The sequence below is a fragment of the Budorcas taxicolor genome, chromosome 17 (assembly GCF_023091745.1).
Source record: "Budorcas taxicolor isolate Tak-1 chromosome 17, Takin1.1, whole genome shotgun sequence".
NCBI lineage: Eukaryota > Metazoa > Chordata > Mammalia > Artiodactyla > Bovidae > Budorcas > Budorcas taxicolor.
In genome coordinates this window covers 5,630,059-5,649,528 of record NC_068926.1, presented here as the reverse complement: position 1 = coordinate 5,649,528, position 19,470 = coordinate 5,630,059, and the positions used below count along the sequence as shown (strand labels likewise).

The 19,470-nt window shown below is 46.0% G+C and overlaps 1 protein-coding gene across 1 annotated transcript in view; it reads right to left on the bottom strand.

The window, feature by feature from the left end:
• The window catches only part of TMEM154 (transmembrane protein 154), a 49,372-nt gene extending 30,390 nt beyond the window's left edge, over positions 1 to 18,982 (bottom strand). The window contains exon 1 of the mRNA XM_052655024.1: positions 18,862 to 18,982. Within this exon, the coding sequence (XP_052510984.1) occupies positions 18,862 to 18,949 (88 nt within the window). The 5' untranslated portion in view covers positions 18,950 to 18,982. The remainder of the gene's footprint in view (positions 1 to 18,861) is intronic.
• Between the last annotated feature and the right edge of the window lie 488 nt (positions 18,983 to 19,470).

Sequence of the window (19,470 nt, the reverse complement as noted above, 5' to 3'; positions counted from 1 at the left end):
TTTAGATTCCATGTGGAAGTGACATTATAAAATATTTGTCTTCCGCTTTCTGATTTATTTCACATAATGCAATAGATAATCTTCATTATGGATTCACCTATGCTGCTGAAAGTGGCATCTGCTTCTTTTTCGTGCCTGAGTGATAGTCCGTGCCTTCTTAATCCATTCATCAGGGATGGGCGTCGAGGCTGTCTCCACGTCTTGGTCACTGTAAACAGTGCGTCTAGGAACACAGGGGTGCAGGTGGCCCACAGGGCTGTGAGGCTGCCCTCCCTAGAGTGTGGGTGCCAACGACAGTGGGGGTCTACTCACTCAGCGATTATGGGAATTTGGTAAATCCCGTTAATGGCTAAATGTTCTAATCTGTACTCTAAGGATTGGCTAAATGTTCTAGGCTAGTCTCTATCTCCCCAGGTCCCCTCTAGTTCCACATCTCTGTGTTGATTCGGAAGCACTGATCTTGTCTTCAGTTTGACTTTTTGCCAAGCATTGCAAACACAGTGCCAAGTTCAGAGGACACTTCACGACATCCTTTCCTCAGCCGCTCAGTTTTCCTCAGAGGTAACCACGCTTTCCTGCCACCTTCCAGAAAACTCTCTGCATATACTAGCATAAGTATCATTTCCCGTTTCCTTTTATAATACAAATGGTAGCAAAATTTATATAGAGTGCTGCCCCTTGTGTTTTTTTTCTACTTAAGATTAGATTTTGAGGATTATTCCATGTCTGCATATAGAGAGTTGCCTTTTCCTCCCATTATTTGGCTGTATTGCCATCTATTCCTGTTGACGGGGACTTGGGTCCTTTCTTTGTGTTTGGAAGTTTGTGTTTCCCGTGGCCCCAGTTGCACCAGCACACCTGTCCGTTTGCTCGTGAGCAGCGTCCTCTCGAGTGGGGAGAGGGTGAGCATGCAGCGCCAAACTAGTCTTGGGGGTCTGCCCTAACATCTACTCCACAACACCAGCCCGGTGCCCACACAGCGAAGACTGGCGGAAACTACGTTGGGGAAGGGCTGGTACCCAGGGCATCTCTGATGGAAAAGCGGAAAACATTGCGGATCAGCCCAAGAGTTTGTGCCAAGAGCATCAGATGTCCTCAGAGGCGGAGCTGAAAACCTGGGGCAGGCCACGTATCAAGCCCCTAGCCAGGAGTAAGTCACACGGGGGACAGAGGTGGAGACCAGAGAGGATCCCGAGGCCACAAGAGCAGGGCAGGAGTGGAGCCAAGGAGGGCAGGTTGGGAATTTCCCCAAAGCATGACAGCAGTTCCCCCCGTGACCTGTGGGCTGAGAGTAACTCTTAACCCAGTGGCTCACTGTGTGGCCCAGACAGCCCCCTGCGCCTTGCCTTTTCTAGGAAACACCAGGTCAGGCCCATAACCGTCAGTGGTGAGTTGTGTGGGAGCCATCCTACCATCCCATGCTTCTTGGGTAAAAGTACATTTTAGAAACTCAGAGGTCCACCTCCACTATGGACAAACCCACACTCTTTCCAGAAGTGAGTCTGCAGCGCGTCGCCTGCATAAAGTACGGGGCTGGCTCCTGTGCTGAGCGCCGACTGGATGGACGTCTTCTTGCGTCGTGGGGCCTGGAAAGAGCCTCTTTCTCCTCCAGTTCTACCTTTCCTAAAAGGCCCCAGAGGGGGCCACCAGCCCGGCCCACCCCACATGAAGGGTAGAGGCATCCCAGCTGCGAAGACGCTGTGTGTCCCACAGGGGCCTCCTTCACACCGGCCTCAGAAGGTCGCTGTTCATCCTCCACCCAGTCTGTTTTCCCACTCTAGACTGACGTGTTCTCTTCCCCAGGAGACTCATCTGTCCGGTAAAACTTCTCTATTTTATTGTTGTCTTTCTATCTACGAGAGGACATATTTCAGAAAAGAGGGGTGTGGCCTGGGGGTGGGGGCAGAGTGTAAAACTGAAGAAGCTGCAGAAAAAAAAGAGAGAGGTTCAAGCCTGGGAAGGGATAGAGCCAGCCACCAGCGAAGTGCAGAAGAGAAGGAAGCAGAAGAAAGAACTGGACTTGCTGTTGAAACCAGAAGGGCTGTGGGCAGGGCTCCGGGTGTGACCTTGAACCTGGCCAGCGCTGGAGGGGAGGAGGGGGGACTCAGCGCGGGTCTGCAAGGACTCTCCTCTTCCAGGGGGCTCGGTCATGTTCTCTCCTGTGACCCCCATGCAAAGTCTCCCCAGGGCGATCTTTTCACCATCTCTCTCTCTGCTCACAAAATGGAGCATTAACAGGAGATGATGGGAATGGTCATTCGAGCAATGAAATTAAGCTGCAATATTCATTTTACTTTTAATCCTAAAATTACCAGATAACTGGACAGTGCACAGAGTCACAAAAGACTGTTGACAATATCCAAACACTGGGATGTGTGTCTCAGACATTTGGTGAGGACCCTGGGAGGGATCCTAATTCATGGGCAAAGGGGGGAAATGCCCGAGGTGAGCCTGGGAGCTAGGTAACCAAGCAGGCACCTCACCCCCTTGTTACCGCCCCACACCTCGTCCCCAAGTGGAAGTGACTCTGCTTCCTGGTGACGCAAACTCGCTAACTTCTCTTTTTGAAAGTGGAACAAACGCACAATCAAGCTCTCGTTTTTAAAGTTTAAACAGAAGTGTTATATAGCAACTGAAAGGCTGCCACACTCGTATTACAATGTAAAATATAACACTGGCGAGAGAATATTATTAAACTCAGAATGTCAGGAAGCATACTGGACCTCAGTCAGATGCCCCGTTCTTTCACTTATGTCGACTCCAACACACAGATGGTTGAAACCATCTTATAATTCAGGTAGTGAAATGAAATGCACACACACACAGCAGGTATCAGGTAGTCAAATATTGTCCTGCTCGGTGGAGAAACTTGATTTAGGATTTCAGGATGCTCAAGAAACCAAGCCCAAGAAGTCTACCAACTTTCCATTAACCCTGTACCTCTGTCTATGGAAAAGAGCCAGATTCATAGGAAGGCAGGGTCAAACCAACTGAGACGTCCTCCAGCTTCTCAGCCTCGGCAGAGTATTAGAGCCACCTGGGGACCTTTCAGCCCAGCCCAAATCATTACATCCGAATACCTGTGGTATTCGGTCTGAACCCAGGTCTCAGTACCCTTTATAGACTCCAGTGTGCAGCCAAGCTTGAGAACCGAGGCTCCAAACCCTGTCCACTCCCGACCTTCCCCAGCCTACCCCTCTTTCTCTATGTTCCTTCTTGGTGAACTGGAGGAGAATCGGGGTAGGGGGTGGATTCCCAGCTCCCAGCAGCTGCCCACTGTGTCATAAGAACATGGTCGTTTAAAAAGCATCACTGGAGCCTTGACCCTCTGAGAACCTCTAGCCTGGATATACTAGAGGGAGCTGTGACAATCATGCCTTATTATGTGACTAAGAGTCATTAACAAGAGAGATCATGCCGGAGCTTAAAACCTCACCTCAAGCAAAAGTAACCGCTGGACTACACACACAGCAGTGCACCTACATTCGTGTGTACCAGAATCAGCAGGAGGGTCCTCCCGCCCAACGCACACGGCTAGACGTTGTCCCCAGAGCTTCTGACTCAGCAGGTCCGGGATGGGACCAGGAACTTTCACCTCTAATAAAACGCTCATGCTGCTGGTCTGGGGGCCATACCTTGAGACCCAGGGGTTTGAGTGGTGCAGACAACCTCACGGGGTTGAGTTTAGCTATCAGTCACACCCACGCTGCTCACAGCACTCACTGCACACTGACAGCGCCTGGTGCTGTTTAAGGTCCACTCGAAACCGGCTCCTGAGGACAGCCGAGGTCGTGGTCTGGGCAACGGTATCTTATTAAAGCTCCCTAGGTGAGTCCATTAAGCATTTATGCTGGGTTGAAAATTACTGAGTTAAATCATAATTCAATTAACTTTAATTTGCTGTTATTCATGAAGACAGTCTATTCGCTTCAAAGATGACTGGAGAACTCTACAGAGAAAGACGTCTTTGGGAGCAAAATTAATAAGGTGTATTCTGACATCGAAATTTGAAGGAAAGAATAAAACTGTCACTACTTGCAGATCACATGATACTTTATATAAAAACCCTAAAGCCTCCAGCTCCAAACCATTAGAACTAATAAATTAATTCAGCAAAGTTTCAGGATACAAGATGAATATATAGAAAACTGTTGTATTTCTATACACTAAGAATGAACTATCAGAAAGTTTTTTAAAATCCTGTTTAAAATTGCATCAGAAAGAATGAAATACCTTGGAATAAACTTAACCAGGGATACACTGAAAACTATAAAACACTGATGGAAGAAATTGAAGATGATACCAAGAAATGGAAAGATATCCCATACTCTTGGATTGGAAGAATTAATACTACTAAAATGGCCATACTACCCAAAATAATCTACAGGTTTAATGCAATTCCTATCAAAATACCCATGACATTTTTCACAGAACTAGAACAACTAATCCTACTATTCATATGGAACCATAAAAGACCGAGAATCATGAAAGAAATCCTGAAGAAAAAGAACAAAGGTGGAAGCAAACCCTCCCAGATTTCAGAATACACCACAATATATTTTTAGATCTGTCTCCCAAGGCAAAAGAAATAAAAATAAGCAAATAGGACCTAATTACTGAAAAGTTTTTGCACACCAAAGGAAACCACCTACAAAACAAAAAGACAATCTACAGAATGTACAAAAATATTTGCAAATGATATGACTGACAAGAGATTAATATCCAAAATATATAAACAGCTCACACAGCTCAATAGCAAAAATACAAATAAGCCAATCAGAAAATGGGCAGTGGACCTGGAGATACTTTTCCAGAGAAGACATACAATGACCACCAGGCACAAGAAAAGATGCTCAATGTCACTAATTATTAGGTAATGCTAATCAAAACCACAATGAGATACTACCTCACACCTGTCGGTATGGCCATCATCAAAAAGTCTACAAATAACAAATGTTGACGAGGGTGTGGAGAAGAGGGAACCCTCCTACACTGTTGGTGGGAACGTGCATTGATGCAGCCACTGTGGGAAACAATATGAAATGTTCTCAAAAAACTAAAAATAGAACTACCGTGTGATCCAGCAATCCTACTCCTGGGTATATATTCAGAAAATACTAATTTAAAAAGTTGCGTGTATCCCAGTCTTCACAGCGGCACTATTTACAACAGCCAAGATATGGAAGCAATCCAGGTGTCCATCACCAGATGAACAGGTGAAGAAGACGCGGTACATACGGACAGTGGGTGCCACTCAGCCGTGGAAGATGAGATTCTGCCTTCTGTGGCAGCACGGATGGGCCGAGAGAATACGATGCTTAGCGAAATAAGTCAGACGGAGGATGCTGTATGATACCGCTTACACGTGGAATCTAAACAGAAATAGATTTACAGACACAGAAAGCAAACTAGTGGTTACAGGTGAGGAGACCGAAGTGGGGAGGGACAAATTAGAGATATGGGGTTAAGAGAGGCAGGCTACTGTATCAAATGGATAAGCACTACAGATATACTGTACAACACAGGGAATCATAGTGAAGAAAGGGAAAGTGGCTCAGTCGTGTCCAACTCTTTGCGACCCTATGGACTATACAGTCCATGGAATTCTCCAGGCCAGAATACTGGAGTGGGTAGCCTTTCTCTTCTTCTCCAGGGGATCTTCCCAACCCAGAGAGCAAACCCAAGTCTCCAGCAGCAGGCAGGTTCTTTGCCAGCTGAGCCACAGGGAAAGCCAAGAATACTGGAGTGGGTAGCCTATCCCTTCTCCAGCGGATCTTCCTAACCCAGCAATCCAACTGGGGTCTCCTGCATTGCAGGTGGATTCTTTACCAACTGAGCTATCAGGGAAGCTCATTATCTTGTAATAACTTGGAGTATAATCTATAAAAATACTGAACCATTATGCTGTACACCTGAAACTAAAATAACAATGTAAATTGACTATACCTTAACGATAAAAATACCTGTGTATGTACTTGTCAAAGAGTCTATCTCTTCAGCTCTGGTATCTTGTTTTTTAATCAGTTGTTCAGCATCTGTGACATCTGACTGTGATGTGGTCAGGGGCAAAATGGGAATAAAACAGGAACAAGCATTACCAGACACCTCAGGCCCCAGCCGGGCTGTGGGGGAGGATGGCTGTGCTGATGCTGGGGTTACTGATGCCAAGTGGACAGACCGCGTACTTGATGTCGGGGCTCTGGCGTGGACCAGAGGCTGCCCTGGGACACCACCCCATTGGGAGCATGGGCAAGTCCCTTCTCTAGTTCACTTGGCTTTGAAATAGTACTCTGAACTGTTTATTATCTGAAGTGACTTCTCCCCTGTACCTGTCTGTTTATCGGCTGTCTCCTCCACCGTCCTGCCCCCCATCTCTCTACAGCCGGGACCCTGTCTGCCGGGTGGCTGCCGTTCACTGAACAGCTGTTTAGGAGAAAGGCCAGATGAGCTGGAGGCAAAGTGCTAGACAGGCGTCACGCCTTTTTATCAAGAGTCTGATATCTTCTTCTTCAATCAACCCCCTTCCAGGAACACACACAGTGTGTTCTTAGAGACAGAAAAGGGATCTACAGCAGTTTTCTCAGAAACGTTATCTGAATTTTAAAGAAAACACTGGGAAATGAGAGGCACTGAGTGAAAAGACAAGAACCTCTAGTGATGAGATTTCACGTTTCTAGCCTTTGGGATTTTCTTTCTGTGGGTTTTGGTTTTGGAATCAGGTGTGTCTTAGGGTTCCCCCCATAAAGTCCGAGTGACTGAACCCTCTCTGGGGAGCAGGACTAGGGGTGGAGGGACTATTAATTCCTCTGTAAGCTCTGTTCACTACATACTGGACAATAATAATAATAATAAAATTTTAATAAGTGAAAATATTCACTCAGGATGTTTTCTCTGACATTATACTTGAAGAAGAATAAACAGTTGGTTGAACAGACTCAGTGCAAAATCAGCGAAGGTTAGTGGCAGATTGTAAGCACCACACTCTGGGTAAAGCAGTGTCTGTGTTTCCTATACCCTTTCTCTTCGGCCATCAGATGACCAAAGGTCACAGCGCCTCATGTGGAAGAAACCAGCATCTCTTTCGCTCATTCTGAGGAGGTCATCTGATGAAGGCCTCCATACGACAGTCTGCTCTGGGAAGGCACCTGCGAAGCTGGGCTGTGTTTGACCCCGTTGCTTTGAGAAGCAGCCCTGCGATTGCAATCTACCCTCAGGTTACAACATCCTATCATATGACTGCAGATACAACATGCCTACTCATATGTGGAAACCAATTCTGTATCACAGATGAACTTTTGTTTAGTAAGCAGAAGCAGACTTACAGACTTTGAAAACAAGCATGGTTACCAAAGGGGAGAGTGAGGGTGGGTGAGGGATAAATCAGGAGCTTGGCGTAAACATATGCACACTACTATACATAAGACAGATAATCAACAAGGCCCTGCTGCATAGCACGGGGAACTCTACTCGACATTCTGTGATAAACTGTATGAGAAAAGCATCTGAAAAAGAATGAATATACGTATAACCGAATCGCTTAGCTGCACACCAGAAGCTAACCCAACATGTGTATCAACTATACTCCAACAAAATGCAGAAAAGAGAAAAAACAGAAAACATGCCCACCACAGGGCCCCCAGTGCTCAGATGTCTTTTCCATTTTAAACATTTTATCTGGTGTCTTTTTTTAAAGAAAGCTTACTTGTATCTAAGCAGATGTGTCCAGACCTTAAGGCTGTCTCTGGCTTGAAGTTAACTCACCTGGGAAGCGACATTTCTGACCATCTGAGTACCTTTCATCTTATCCTGGCCTGTCAGTACCTGGCAGTTTAAAGAAATGTATATATTTATATGACACAGAATACACTTCTAACATTTAAAATTTCTTCCTATCTTCAGTGGGATGATAGATACAAAAGTAACTAAAAAAATATTTTATATTGGAGTATGGTTGATTGACAATGCTGTGTGAGTTGCAGGCGTATGGCAGAGTGGGTCAGTTATCCATACACATATACCAGCTCTTTTTCAGATTTTTTTCCCATACAGGTTATACAGAGCAGAGTTCCCTGTGCTCTACAGTAGGTCCTTATAATCTGTTTTATACATAGCAGTGTGAAAAGTATTTTTAAATTTTTTTTAAAGATTCTTAAGTGATGGAAAAGTATTCAGGTTGGTCATAATCACTATTTTTATTACAATTCTACCTGTCTTTTCTCAGAATCTTATTGGTTTATTTTTGGCTGTGCTGGGTCTCTGTTGCTGCAGAGAGCAGGGGCTACTGTTTCTGGAGGTGCTGCAGCTTTTCACTGCGGTGGCTTCTTTGGTTTTGGAGCATGGGCTCCAGGGCAGGCAGGCTTCAGAAGCTGCGACCCCTGGGCTCTGGAGCTCATGGGCTTCGTTGCTCTGCGGTACGTGGGATCTTCCCAGCCCAGGGATCAAACCCGTGTCTCCTGCCCTGGCAAATGGGTTCTTTACACGGAACCACCAGAGAAGCCTCCTCAGAGTTTTAGTACTGCTGGTGGCCTTCTGACGTGCTAGCCCCACTCTCTTCTGTCCACCTCTTTTCTGCATTTATTAATATACCCCATGACTTTTTTCTCACTTTGCTTTTAATGAGACTAATTACGTCAAAATATGCTTTCAAGTTGATCCACCCTTGCAGTCCTGATTTCTTATACTTCATCACCAAGGTTTTTTAATTTTTTTTTTTTAGTGATAATTCCTTGTTATTTGAATGACTGATCTAGGACTCAGTTTAAATATTCTTCTAATATTTGTTAACTGGCTACATAGTCAATATGTCTCTGGATTTAGTGATGCACCAAAATAGGAGTGGTCTTTGCTTAGCAAAAGGTCACCTAATCATAAATAGAGTTACTAGATAAAATATGGGACACCTGTTAAATTTGAATATCAGGTAAACAACAAATAATTTTTTAAATATGTAATATTTATATGTATACTTACAATAAATTACATGGGGTATAGTTATACTAAAATTTTTTTATTTAAAATTTATATCTGAGTGTTTTATATTATTTGCTAAATCTGCCCATCTTGCGTGCATGCAAGCTAAGTCGCCTCAGTCATGTTCATTTCTATGCAACCCCATGGACTGTAGCCCACCAGGCTCCTCTGTCCATGGGACTCTCCAGGCAAGAACACTGGCGCGGGTTGCCATGCCCTCCTCCAGCGATCTTCCCAGCCCAGGGATCGAACCTGAGTCTCTTTGGTCTCCCGCACTGGCAGGTGGGTTCTTTACCACTGGCGCCACCTGAGAAGCCTTCTGGCCATCTTGCGTACTTGTTAAGTCACTTCAGTCGTGTCCAACTCTGTGCGACCACCTGGACTGTAGCCCACCAGGCTCCTCTGTCCATGGGATTCTCCAGGCAAGAACACTACAGTGGGTTGCCATGTCCTTCACCAGGGATCTTCCCAACCTAGGGACTGAATCCAGGTCTCCTGCATTGCAGGTGGATTTTTTTACCACTAGGGTAGCCATCTTTATCGTAGACAAATAAGCATAATTTTTAGAAAAGAATAAATAGATTTTAAATTAATAAACAGTGATGTCAGGTGGAAAAAAAAATCAGCAAATCCTACTAATTACTGGGCTCCTGTTTCTGAAAACCACAATGGAATGGGGAAATAGGAAATAATAATGATGGTTTTAATACATATAAAATAAAGACTATAGAAAAAATTCAGATTTCAAAAACAAACTAGATTAATTGGTTTTATTTTATGGGAAAAAAAAATACTACCACCCATCAGACCCTACTCTGGTGGGTAGCCCTCCTTTCCACCCACCTCTTTAACTTCTCAGGAAGTCCTTCTGTGATGTCCTCAAGCAGCTGCAGCAGACTCTTCCATCCTTTTTCTGTTACATAATTTTTTTTTCAAGTTTTCAAATCAGTTCTTACTGGCTTGAAATTTCATGTCTATGAAACTTATACGCTCCATTTTTTTTTTTCCAAAAGCACTTCTGTAACTACTTGGATTTTCTGCAAATTGTCATGCCGCTCAATGCTTCTCTCCTGAACTTCCCTCCATATTCTGAGAGGGAGGTGGACAGAAGGCATTCTCGGAACTACTCACTGATGCAGCCACGTAGCTTTCTCCACAGGAGGAGGGAGGAATAGCTGTGGCCTGTTTGGTTTGAGGAGCCAGACCTGAACTATTCCCAGACCAAATGATTGGAGAGTTAACATTTGAGAATAAAATAAAACTGGATTAACCAAAAATTCACATGCATCCAGTTTTCACCACATTGCATTACTGAAATGATTATAACTTTGTCAGAAACGCGAGTATGTCTTGGGCGACTGAATAAATTTCACGCCATTCATGTCCCTGCTAGGCACCAAACCCTATTCTGGGACATAAAGGTGAATGAGACCACTTCCCGGGGAAGCGGTGGGTCAGTAGGGGCAACGGCATTCAAATTAATAGTCACATGACAGTTTCATAAAAGCTGTAACAGGTTTGGGTACAGAGCATCATGAGGCCTCGGGAGGGGAAGACACTCATTGCATTGGGGGTGGGGGATTCAGGAGATCTTCACAGAGGAAGTGATCACTGAATCGAATCTCAGGATTTGTCAAGCAATGATGGCTGCAAAGGCATTCAGCTGAAGCACCGCTAAGGAAAGACTCCGTGGCCCAACAGAGCTTGGCACATTCAAGTACTTGTATCACAGGATGTGTGGTGGGAAGGGTCCAGCAGGAAAGGAGGTCAGCACAAGCTTAGAAAGGGCCTTGTGATGATGCCAGGGAGACTGGAGTCTGCCCAAAGGAAATGGAAAACCACTGAAGGGGTAAGTACAAGAGAAAAATTATCACATTTTGTTAGAGAAGCGTCACTCTGGAGGCTATATGAAATGGAGTTGGAGAGGAGACAGAGCCAAGAAGACTAGTTAAGAAGTTGATAACGTACCCTAGGTGAGAGCTAGGAAGGGCCTAAACCAGCAGGGAGCAGAGAAAGAGTTCTGTTTTGGCCAGGCTGAGCCCAAGGCCCCTGGGACACCTCCAAGGAGGACAGATGATCAAAATCCAGGACTGGGGCTGGGCCTTCAGACCTGACTGGAAGTGATACGGGGCAAATCATCAGCCAAGGAAGGAAGGAAGCCAAGAAAATGGAAGACGTGGCCCTGAAATGACAGAAGGAGTGAGAGGAGAAAAAAACATGAAAGGAACAGGTGGAAGAGAAAGATCGCAACCCCAAACCTGAAAGGAGCAACCACCAAGAAGAAAATGACCTCGTAAGAGCCTCAGAAGGCGAGGCTTTCAATAACGGATTAACTACGTTAAGGGCTACAGAGAGAAACCGGAGATAAAGACGGAGATGGGCCCTTTGGGTTCAGCTATCAGGAGGCGCTGCGGACTCGGGTAGAGCGGCTGAGTGTTGCGCTTGCCACGGCAGCCAGATCACAGGGGGCTGAAAGATGAATGAACAGCGAGAAAATGAAGATGTGCTGGCTGTCTTTCAGAGAGATGGGAAGCCATGGAAAGAAGAGAGGGCGGACAGCCAGCAGGGACCCCCGGGAACTGGGAAAGAACTCACTTTTCATTATGAACATTCACCTACCGAAGAGAACAGAAACAAATATAACAAATAACAGGGGACCCAGCCCAGTTCTCTTCTATTTCTCCGTAATGACTACAGCAGGGGTTGACAAACTTTTTCTTAGTGGGCCAGAGAGTAAAGGTTTTAGACCTTGTGGGCCAAGAGGCCAAATAGAGGCTATTACCTGTTTTTAGATAACCATTAAAGAACAGCCTTAGCTCGAGGGTTGGAAAAAAACAGGATGATTGCTGAACTGGGGCCATGAGGCCTGGTTTGCTGACCCCGGACCGCCATGCTTTTTCTGAAAGAAACACAACACTGTGGATAGAGTTGAAGCCTCCTTCCCCTGATCTCATTCAGGTTAACTGCTGTCAAGTCAGCATGTATCCATCCCACACTTTTCAGATAAGCCTGTGTCCCTAAGCCACAGAAGCAGAACTTGGAGTGTTTTTAAAACTTTAAATAAATATAATTATTCTGTGCATAATAATCTGCAACTTTTCTTTTCTTGTCTTTTTTTTTGTTTTTGGTCAATAGTACATTTGAGACTGATTTATCTTTATACATTTGGCTACAGTTCATTAAATTTACCTACTCTATGCTATCTCATTCTATATCAAGTACTTTATATTTTTCTTGTGTTAATAGACATTGAGATTGTTTCTATTTTTTCCATTTTTACCAACAAGGCTACACTCCACATTCTTAGCCATACTTCTTTGCTATACATTTGTGAGTGGTCTGGGGTAGATGCCTAGGAGTGGATTGTTGAAGCTATAATGGTATGAGCATCTTCAGTTGGCTAGATGTTTCCAAACTGTTCCCTAGAATGGTTGTATAGAGAAGTTTCCTTTTCCAATAATCTCATATAGTAAGTAACCTGAAAAATTCTCCCAATACTCAATACCTAGAGATACAAATGAAATACAGTAAGTCCCCTCCATACGAACAAGAGCATTCTGAGGGCACATTGATAAGTCCTATTTGTTCATAAGTCCAACAAAGTTAGCTGAGGTACCCAACTAACACAAACGGCTATATAGTACTTACTATAATATGTTTATAATATTTTTTCACACAAACAATAGCTGAGCTACCCAACTAACACAAACAGCTATATAGTACTTACTGTAATATGTTTATAATATTTTCTCACACAAATAATACATAAAAAACAAACACAGAATAAAATAAATGGTTTTAATCTCACATTACAGTACAATAGCTGGCATACTGGAGCTGCCATCAAGTGAACAGGCAAGAAGAGTTACTGACTCGAGGAGGGAGAGGAGGTGGAAGATGGTGGAGCTGAAGGATTGTCAGCGATAGGAGACGGAGAGCAAGCTGCAATCTCACTCATGCCTGACGATGACAGAACACAAGTTTGCATCTTTGAAAGTTTGCAACTTGAAGGTTTGTACATAGGGGACTGGCTATATAGGAAACTTCTTGAATGTATAAAGAAATCACAAAAAAGCAAGGCAATCCCCAGGGCCCAGAAAACATGGAGAAAGCAAAACAACAGCTTGTAGAGGAAATTTAAATTCACAGCCATACCTACCTACCTACGGGTACTTCCCAGAACCCCACAGGGATATCAGCAGTTCTATAGTGCTTTCAGGGGTTCCAGTCCACCCACTGGGTCAAAAGTTAAAGCTTAAACACCAGGTCATGGTTGTAAAAAATAAAGAAAAAAAGAAAAGCAGCTGCAGTGATTCTGGCAAAGGTCAAAGTCAGGAGTGCTTCCCCTAGGCTGACCTCACCATCATCCTGACACTGTGGACCCCTGGCCCATGGCCCGGCTGTGAATTTGGTTCTGTCTGCTTCGTGCTCCTTGGCAGTCTCTTTGCTCACTTTGGTCACCTGCTTCTAGTTACTGGCTTGCCCCTTTAATGAGGTTTTGGCACCTCACACAGCTCTTGGAGGCCGACCCCTGGGGGCTGCTCCCTCCACACCCAAGGGCTGGGGTTTAAGCCTCAGGTCCAAGCCCCTACTCTCCTCAAGCCCCGTGCACATCCCTGTCTGAGTTTTTCCAAACCCTATTTTGCGGTGACAGGACTGCGGTTGTGCCGTGAAAGTATTTACAGTAGCTTGATGACAGGATCAGAAAAGTTGAAGTTCTGTTCAATAGGGTGGGCCCAGCTCTGCGTGCTGGGTTTTGCCCTCGGTGCCCCCAAGATGTCCATCATGATGGGAGTTGACAGATACAACAAGATTAGATCTACATAAACGTCAGACAAAAACTGTCAAATAGTTAATAACATGTTTAAAAGACATAAAAGAAGGAATAAAGAACATAAAGAAAAAATAAAACCAAGACATATATATGTATACACACACATATATCCTTATGAATATTCTATATTCTCGAATTTTCTTGAAATGAAAAGCTTCAGCAGCAGGCGACAGGAGATAACTGCATTAATCTGCTCTCCCATGGGCGGCGCAGGGCTCCGGCTTCTCCACACCTTTGCAGCTGAGGGTGGCCCAAAGCATACACAGGCAGGCAGATCGCAGGCTGCGTTGTTGCTTTATAGAACTGAGCCCATCCCAGCCAACGTCTTGCCCTCCTCTGGTCTCCTGGGTTTGGCTTTAGACACAGAAGGACTTCAAGCCTTAATAAATCTCTCTCTGCTTGCTTTTCCTCTCTTTGCCCCCGAGGGCTGGTTGATTCCTGGGGGGGTCAGATCTCAGCAGGGTTCTCCCACAGAGACTCCACCTGACGCCTGACGAAGGCTGTGCTTCCCTCTCCCTGCTTCTCATACCCTGTAGCCTCTTACCCGGTGACTTCAACATTCTGTTTTTCCTGCTTCTGGTCTTAACTGTACTAACTTCAGATTCTCTGTTGCTTACCCTGTACCTTTCGGCCCCTCCCTTCCCCTCCACAGGCCAAAGTTCAACCCAACTCCTCTGTCCCTTTTCCTGTGAGCCTGCCTCCAGTCCAACCAAACACACACAGCCCCAAGTGTGACCGTCTTAGAGCCCAGCCAACAGTCGATGTGACGCACCTACACAGTCAGGAAGGCACCAGAGACAGACCTGAAACTCACACACACAGCCTGGCAGAGCCTGAAAACCCAGAGGCAATATGGCATCTTGTCAGAGCATGGACTCATGAGGCTAAATCTTATTCAGATACACTACTTAGCTGTGTGACCTTGGGCAAGTCACTTAACCCCTCTGTGCCTCAGTTTCTCCTCTGAAAAACTGCAATAATTGTACCCACTATATAACATTTGTTAAAGGAATCAAATGAGCTGGTATATGTACAGTGTTCAGAACAGGCATATACTGAGCACTATCTGTTGGCCATCATCATTATTAGTACTTGAAACTGGGACTGTCCCAGGAAATAGCACGTGGCGGCCACAGTCACTGAAATAAGAACAGCTTCAGAAAGTTTAGTTTCATTTATGCAACTAGTACTTTCTTCTATTCTTTCTCCCCTTCTCAAGGTTCATCCAATCCTTTTTTCTCCCCTTCTCAAGTATGATCTTTACTCTTCGGAAACAGCCCAGAAAACCTCCCAGTCCTCTCCATCAAACCCAGTGTTTAACTTTGGCCATCAGAACATTTATAGCTGCCTTCTTCCTGCTCCATGCCTCTCAGTTCTTTTTTTCTACAGACCATTCTGCAGTCAGTAAAGAATCTGCCTGCAGTGCAGGAGACCCGGGTTCAATCCCTGGGTTGGGAAGATCCCCTGGAGAAGGAAACGGCAACCCACTCCAGTATCCTTGCCTGGAAAATCTCATGGACAGAGGAGCCTGGTGGACTGCAGTCCATGGGGTCGCAAAGAGTCAGGCACGACTGAGCGACTAACACTAATACTAACACTATTCTGCTTTTAGCAGCTAATAAATCCCATGCTTTTGGTATCTGGGAAGTTGCTCTGAACTTTCTGATAGTGTTAAGCTGACACTGGCAGGACGCAGGATAAGGAACAATGTGGCCCTTCCTCCCACAGGCAGAACGCTGCCTTCATTCTGAACTTTCTTAGCATCCTACACTGGCCAAGATCCCTAGGCCCAGAGCTGTTAACTGTTCTCATCTGTTTGGTCAAAATCCCAGAAAAGCTATTTTCTCATTTCTCCCCTGGTGACTTCTGAGTGGATGACTTCACTTGAGATAGTAATCCATTCTGTACCAGGCTCTATATCTACATAAAACAAAAGATTAAAAGATGCTGACTCAGCGGTAACGATGCTGGTCTCAGGTAACTGCAGGTATTAGATAATGTCGCCCGTTTGATTTGAGATAAACCTGGATTATGCTTGCAAAGGGGGATCAGGCTGTTTGGTAGACTGCATTCTTCTACCGAACACCTCTGTGATATTTTTTTTGAAGAATTCAAGGAAATATTTAGATACAGCTATGACACGTGGCTTCCCAGGTGTACTAGTGGTAAAGAACCTTTCTGCAATGCAGGAAGCACGAGACGCGGGTTTGCTCCTTGGGTCGGGAAGATCACCTAGACAAAACTGAAGCGACTTAGCACGCACGCAACGTGACACTTAGACACCATTAGCCCAAAAGGATATGTTGTTGTTGTTTAGTAGCTAAGTTGTACCTGATTCTTTGCAACCCCATAGACTGTAGCCACCAGGCTCATCTGTCCATGGAATTCTCCGGGCAAGAATACTGGAGTGGGTTGCCATTTCCTCCTCCAGGGAATCCTCCCGACCCAGGAATTGAACCCACGTCTCCTGTACTGGCAGGCAGAGTCTTTACTGCTGAGCCACAGGGGAGCCCCTCAAACGGATGTATATCTTACTCAATTTTACAATGTATATCCATTCAGTCCTTAATTAAGAACAGCCTTTCCCTTGGCTAATCTCAAAGTAATAAGCTCTGACTATCCAGCTGCTTGCAAGTGGGCATTTTTGCATTTTTAGGCACTGAAAATGGAGACAGAGCCCAGGGAGGGTGGGCTGACCCAGACAAGCCCTGTGCTCCCCTCAAATGCCGCTTTCACCTCGCCCTTCTCCGGACATCCTAGCGTTACCTGCCTTCAGGAGCTCATCAGTGTCAGTGGCCAGCCTCACACTCACTCTAGGATGGTTTCAGTACTTCTCAACAACCACCGGATTCCTAATTTATACTGGCCCTTTACAAGATTTGAGGAAATCAAAGACGAACAAAAGGAAGTTCTCTTTTCCCTGGAGGTGCTCACAGCCTGGAGGGAGGCCTGGGTATGATTCTAAGTGGTTAGCAGCAGCAGCAACAGCAGGTCTGTGGGGGCACAATAGGCAAGGTGCCACAGAAGGGGCAGTGAGACAGACGCCAATAAGGAGGCAACATTCAGTCTGAGCCTTTTAAGGTTACATAGGCATCCACTTGTAGGGGAAAAAAAAAAGGAACCTGTCATCACTTGTAGCCAAAGCCACAGAGGCCTGGAACACACGCTCCATTTCGTGTGACTGAGGGGCTGCGGCGGGGGAGCAGGAGAGACTCAAGGAGATGCTGTGGAAAAGAGATTGCAGGGAGAGGCCAGGGGCCACCTCTGTGAAGGGAAGGGTCACTGATCACATACAGACCCCAGAGACAGCTCCTGAATTGCAGACACTTTGATTCCATCATTTTCAGCTGCTCAAGAAAACTACTCAGCTAAGGTTAAATATCACTCTCAGGAGCCTGTTTGAGGCAAGTGTGGTAGCAGTGAGAGTTAAAAGCAGGGAAGAAAGATAGCTGGGCCCTGCTCCCATGGGTGCTGAGGGATGCCTGTCAGGTAAAGCAATGTGGTCCAGAGGTTTTAGCAGGGGGCATGGTGGATTCCCTGGCTGCAGAGGAAAGACCCTGGAGTCCAAGTCAGGAAAGCTGATCGGCAGTGGGTCTTACCTTTCTCCTCTCAGTTCCTTCATCTGCACCCCCAGTACAGCTGCACCTCCAGCACAGCTAAACACTCAGTACAGTTTGAGCATCATCTTTAAGCTCCCTTCCTGCTCCAAATGGGGAAGGGAGTGGCTCAGACAGTAAAGAATCCGCCTGCGATGCGAAAGACCTGGGTTTGATCCCTGGGTTGGGAAGATCCCCCAGAGGAGGGCATGGCAACCCGCTACAGTATTCTTGCCTGGAGAATCCTCATGGACAGAGGAGCCTGGTGGGCCAAGTCCATGGGGTCACAAAGAGTCGGACACGACTGAGTGACTAAGCGCACAGCACCCCTGCTCCAAAACTTTATGCATTAAAAACTCAGTGTCACCCAAACTCATTTTGAACATGAACCTCAATTTCAACCAAATCTCCCTCCAGTTGGAATGGCTGGCCTTTCCAGTCTCCACCTGGAACACTAGGGGCCATGCTGGGAACACCCAGGGAAAGGGAGACTGGCCGGGCGTGGTGGCTGTGTGCTGACTTCTAATCTCCAGGAGGTTACTTGTCTGTTAGTAGTGTCTGATGCCCCTCCCCACATCCTATTTAAAGAACCTCAGCTTGAGAACCTTCCTTGTGGGCCCAATACTGTTCTTCGCTAGCAGCAGGAGGTGTCCACCGACAGGAACCACCTGCAGCTAGTTTGTTTACCCAAGAGCAAATCCACCCCAGGGTAAGCAGCAACCAGAGTGGCTGTGCTGGTTGTAGCAACTGTCAATTGCTGCTCTTAGCTCAACACCAGGAGATTTAATACTTTGTCGTTTCTGATACCTTTGATTCACTACAATCACATAACTTTTTAAAAACAAAGCTTCGTTAGTCACAATCAACGCAAAGAAAATCTCTCCCAAGGTAACAAGATCAAAGGAAAGCTGATGAAAGACCTTACAAGTTGGAATGGATGCCTGGGGATTCCTCAGACAATTTCCTGCTTACTTTTTCTTTTTTTTAACTTATGGTGTTTCTTTAGTCTACTTTCCAGCCCTAAATTTCCATAGCCCAGTTTTTCCAGGACTTTTTGGAACCAGCAGACTTCTCGGCCCACATTACTAAAAGTTAATTCATGATTTCTCTGTTTCAGCTGATTGAAACGGTCTTTTCCAGGAACTGCCAAAGAGTTGATCATTTTCTTAATATGCCCATTAAAGCCGGTAAATGACTGGGACCGGTAAATTACATCTTGGAAAACAAAGACTGCGGGGAGCTTAAATTCCAGGAGCGAACTGCAGCTGGATCAGCCGGCAGCGAACGAAGCCAAGTCCCTCCTCCCCCTCACAAAAATACAGCTAGACTTTCCTCCACTTTTTTCACAGTAAGGCTTAGGTTTTTCTGTGTTACGCTCCCCGGCAGAGATCTGTAGCCTCGGGTACCAGACAAGCCTTCCTCATCCTCCTCGCCGGGAGTGGAAAGCCGAGGGGTGCTTACCCTGCGCCGGGCGGGTGGGAAGGGACGCGAGGACCGCGGCGAGGAAAAGGGCGGCGCGCGGAGCCTCGGGGGGCGCGCGCCCCGGCATCGCGATGCTGCTGCGCCCGGTGTCAGTCCCGCTGAAACGCGAACATTTCCTGTTTCCTGCTTGTTTGGGTCGGTGCTAACTTGAAGGAGAGGTGTTTGCCTGTTTTTTAGGAAGTGATGTAATTCTGTAGGAGCCTGTCAGACCAGCAAGAGTTGCAAAAGAGAAGCTGTTCTTCAAGCACTGATTCAGTTAACACGCCTCGCAAGGCCTTTCCCCACCCCGGCCCGCGTGGGCCCCCACCTTTTGATATCGCCCCAGTAGGAGCAGTGTCCTGCGCTCAGATGTCACTCAGGATCTGGGGCTGGGGGGCGTGGATCACATGCCTCCTGGGTTTGTGATCTTACTCCATCCGCAGGTCAGCGTGCCGTTCTGCCTAGAGTCTAGAGCAGCGCACTCCAGTAGAACTTTCTGAGATGATGGAAATGTTCTGAATCCATGTGGTCCAGTACAGTAGCCATTAGCTACATAGTTTGCTAAGCACTCGAAATAGGGCTGGTGAGCATTGAATAGTCAGTTTTTGT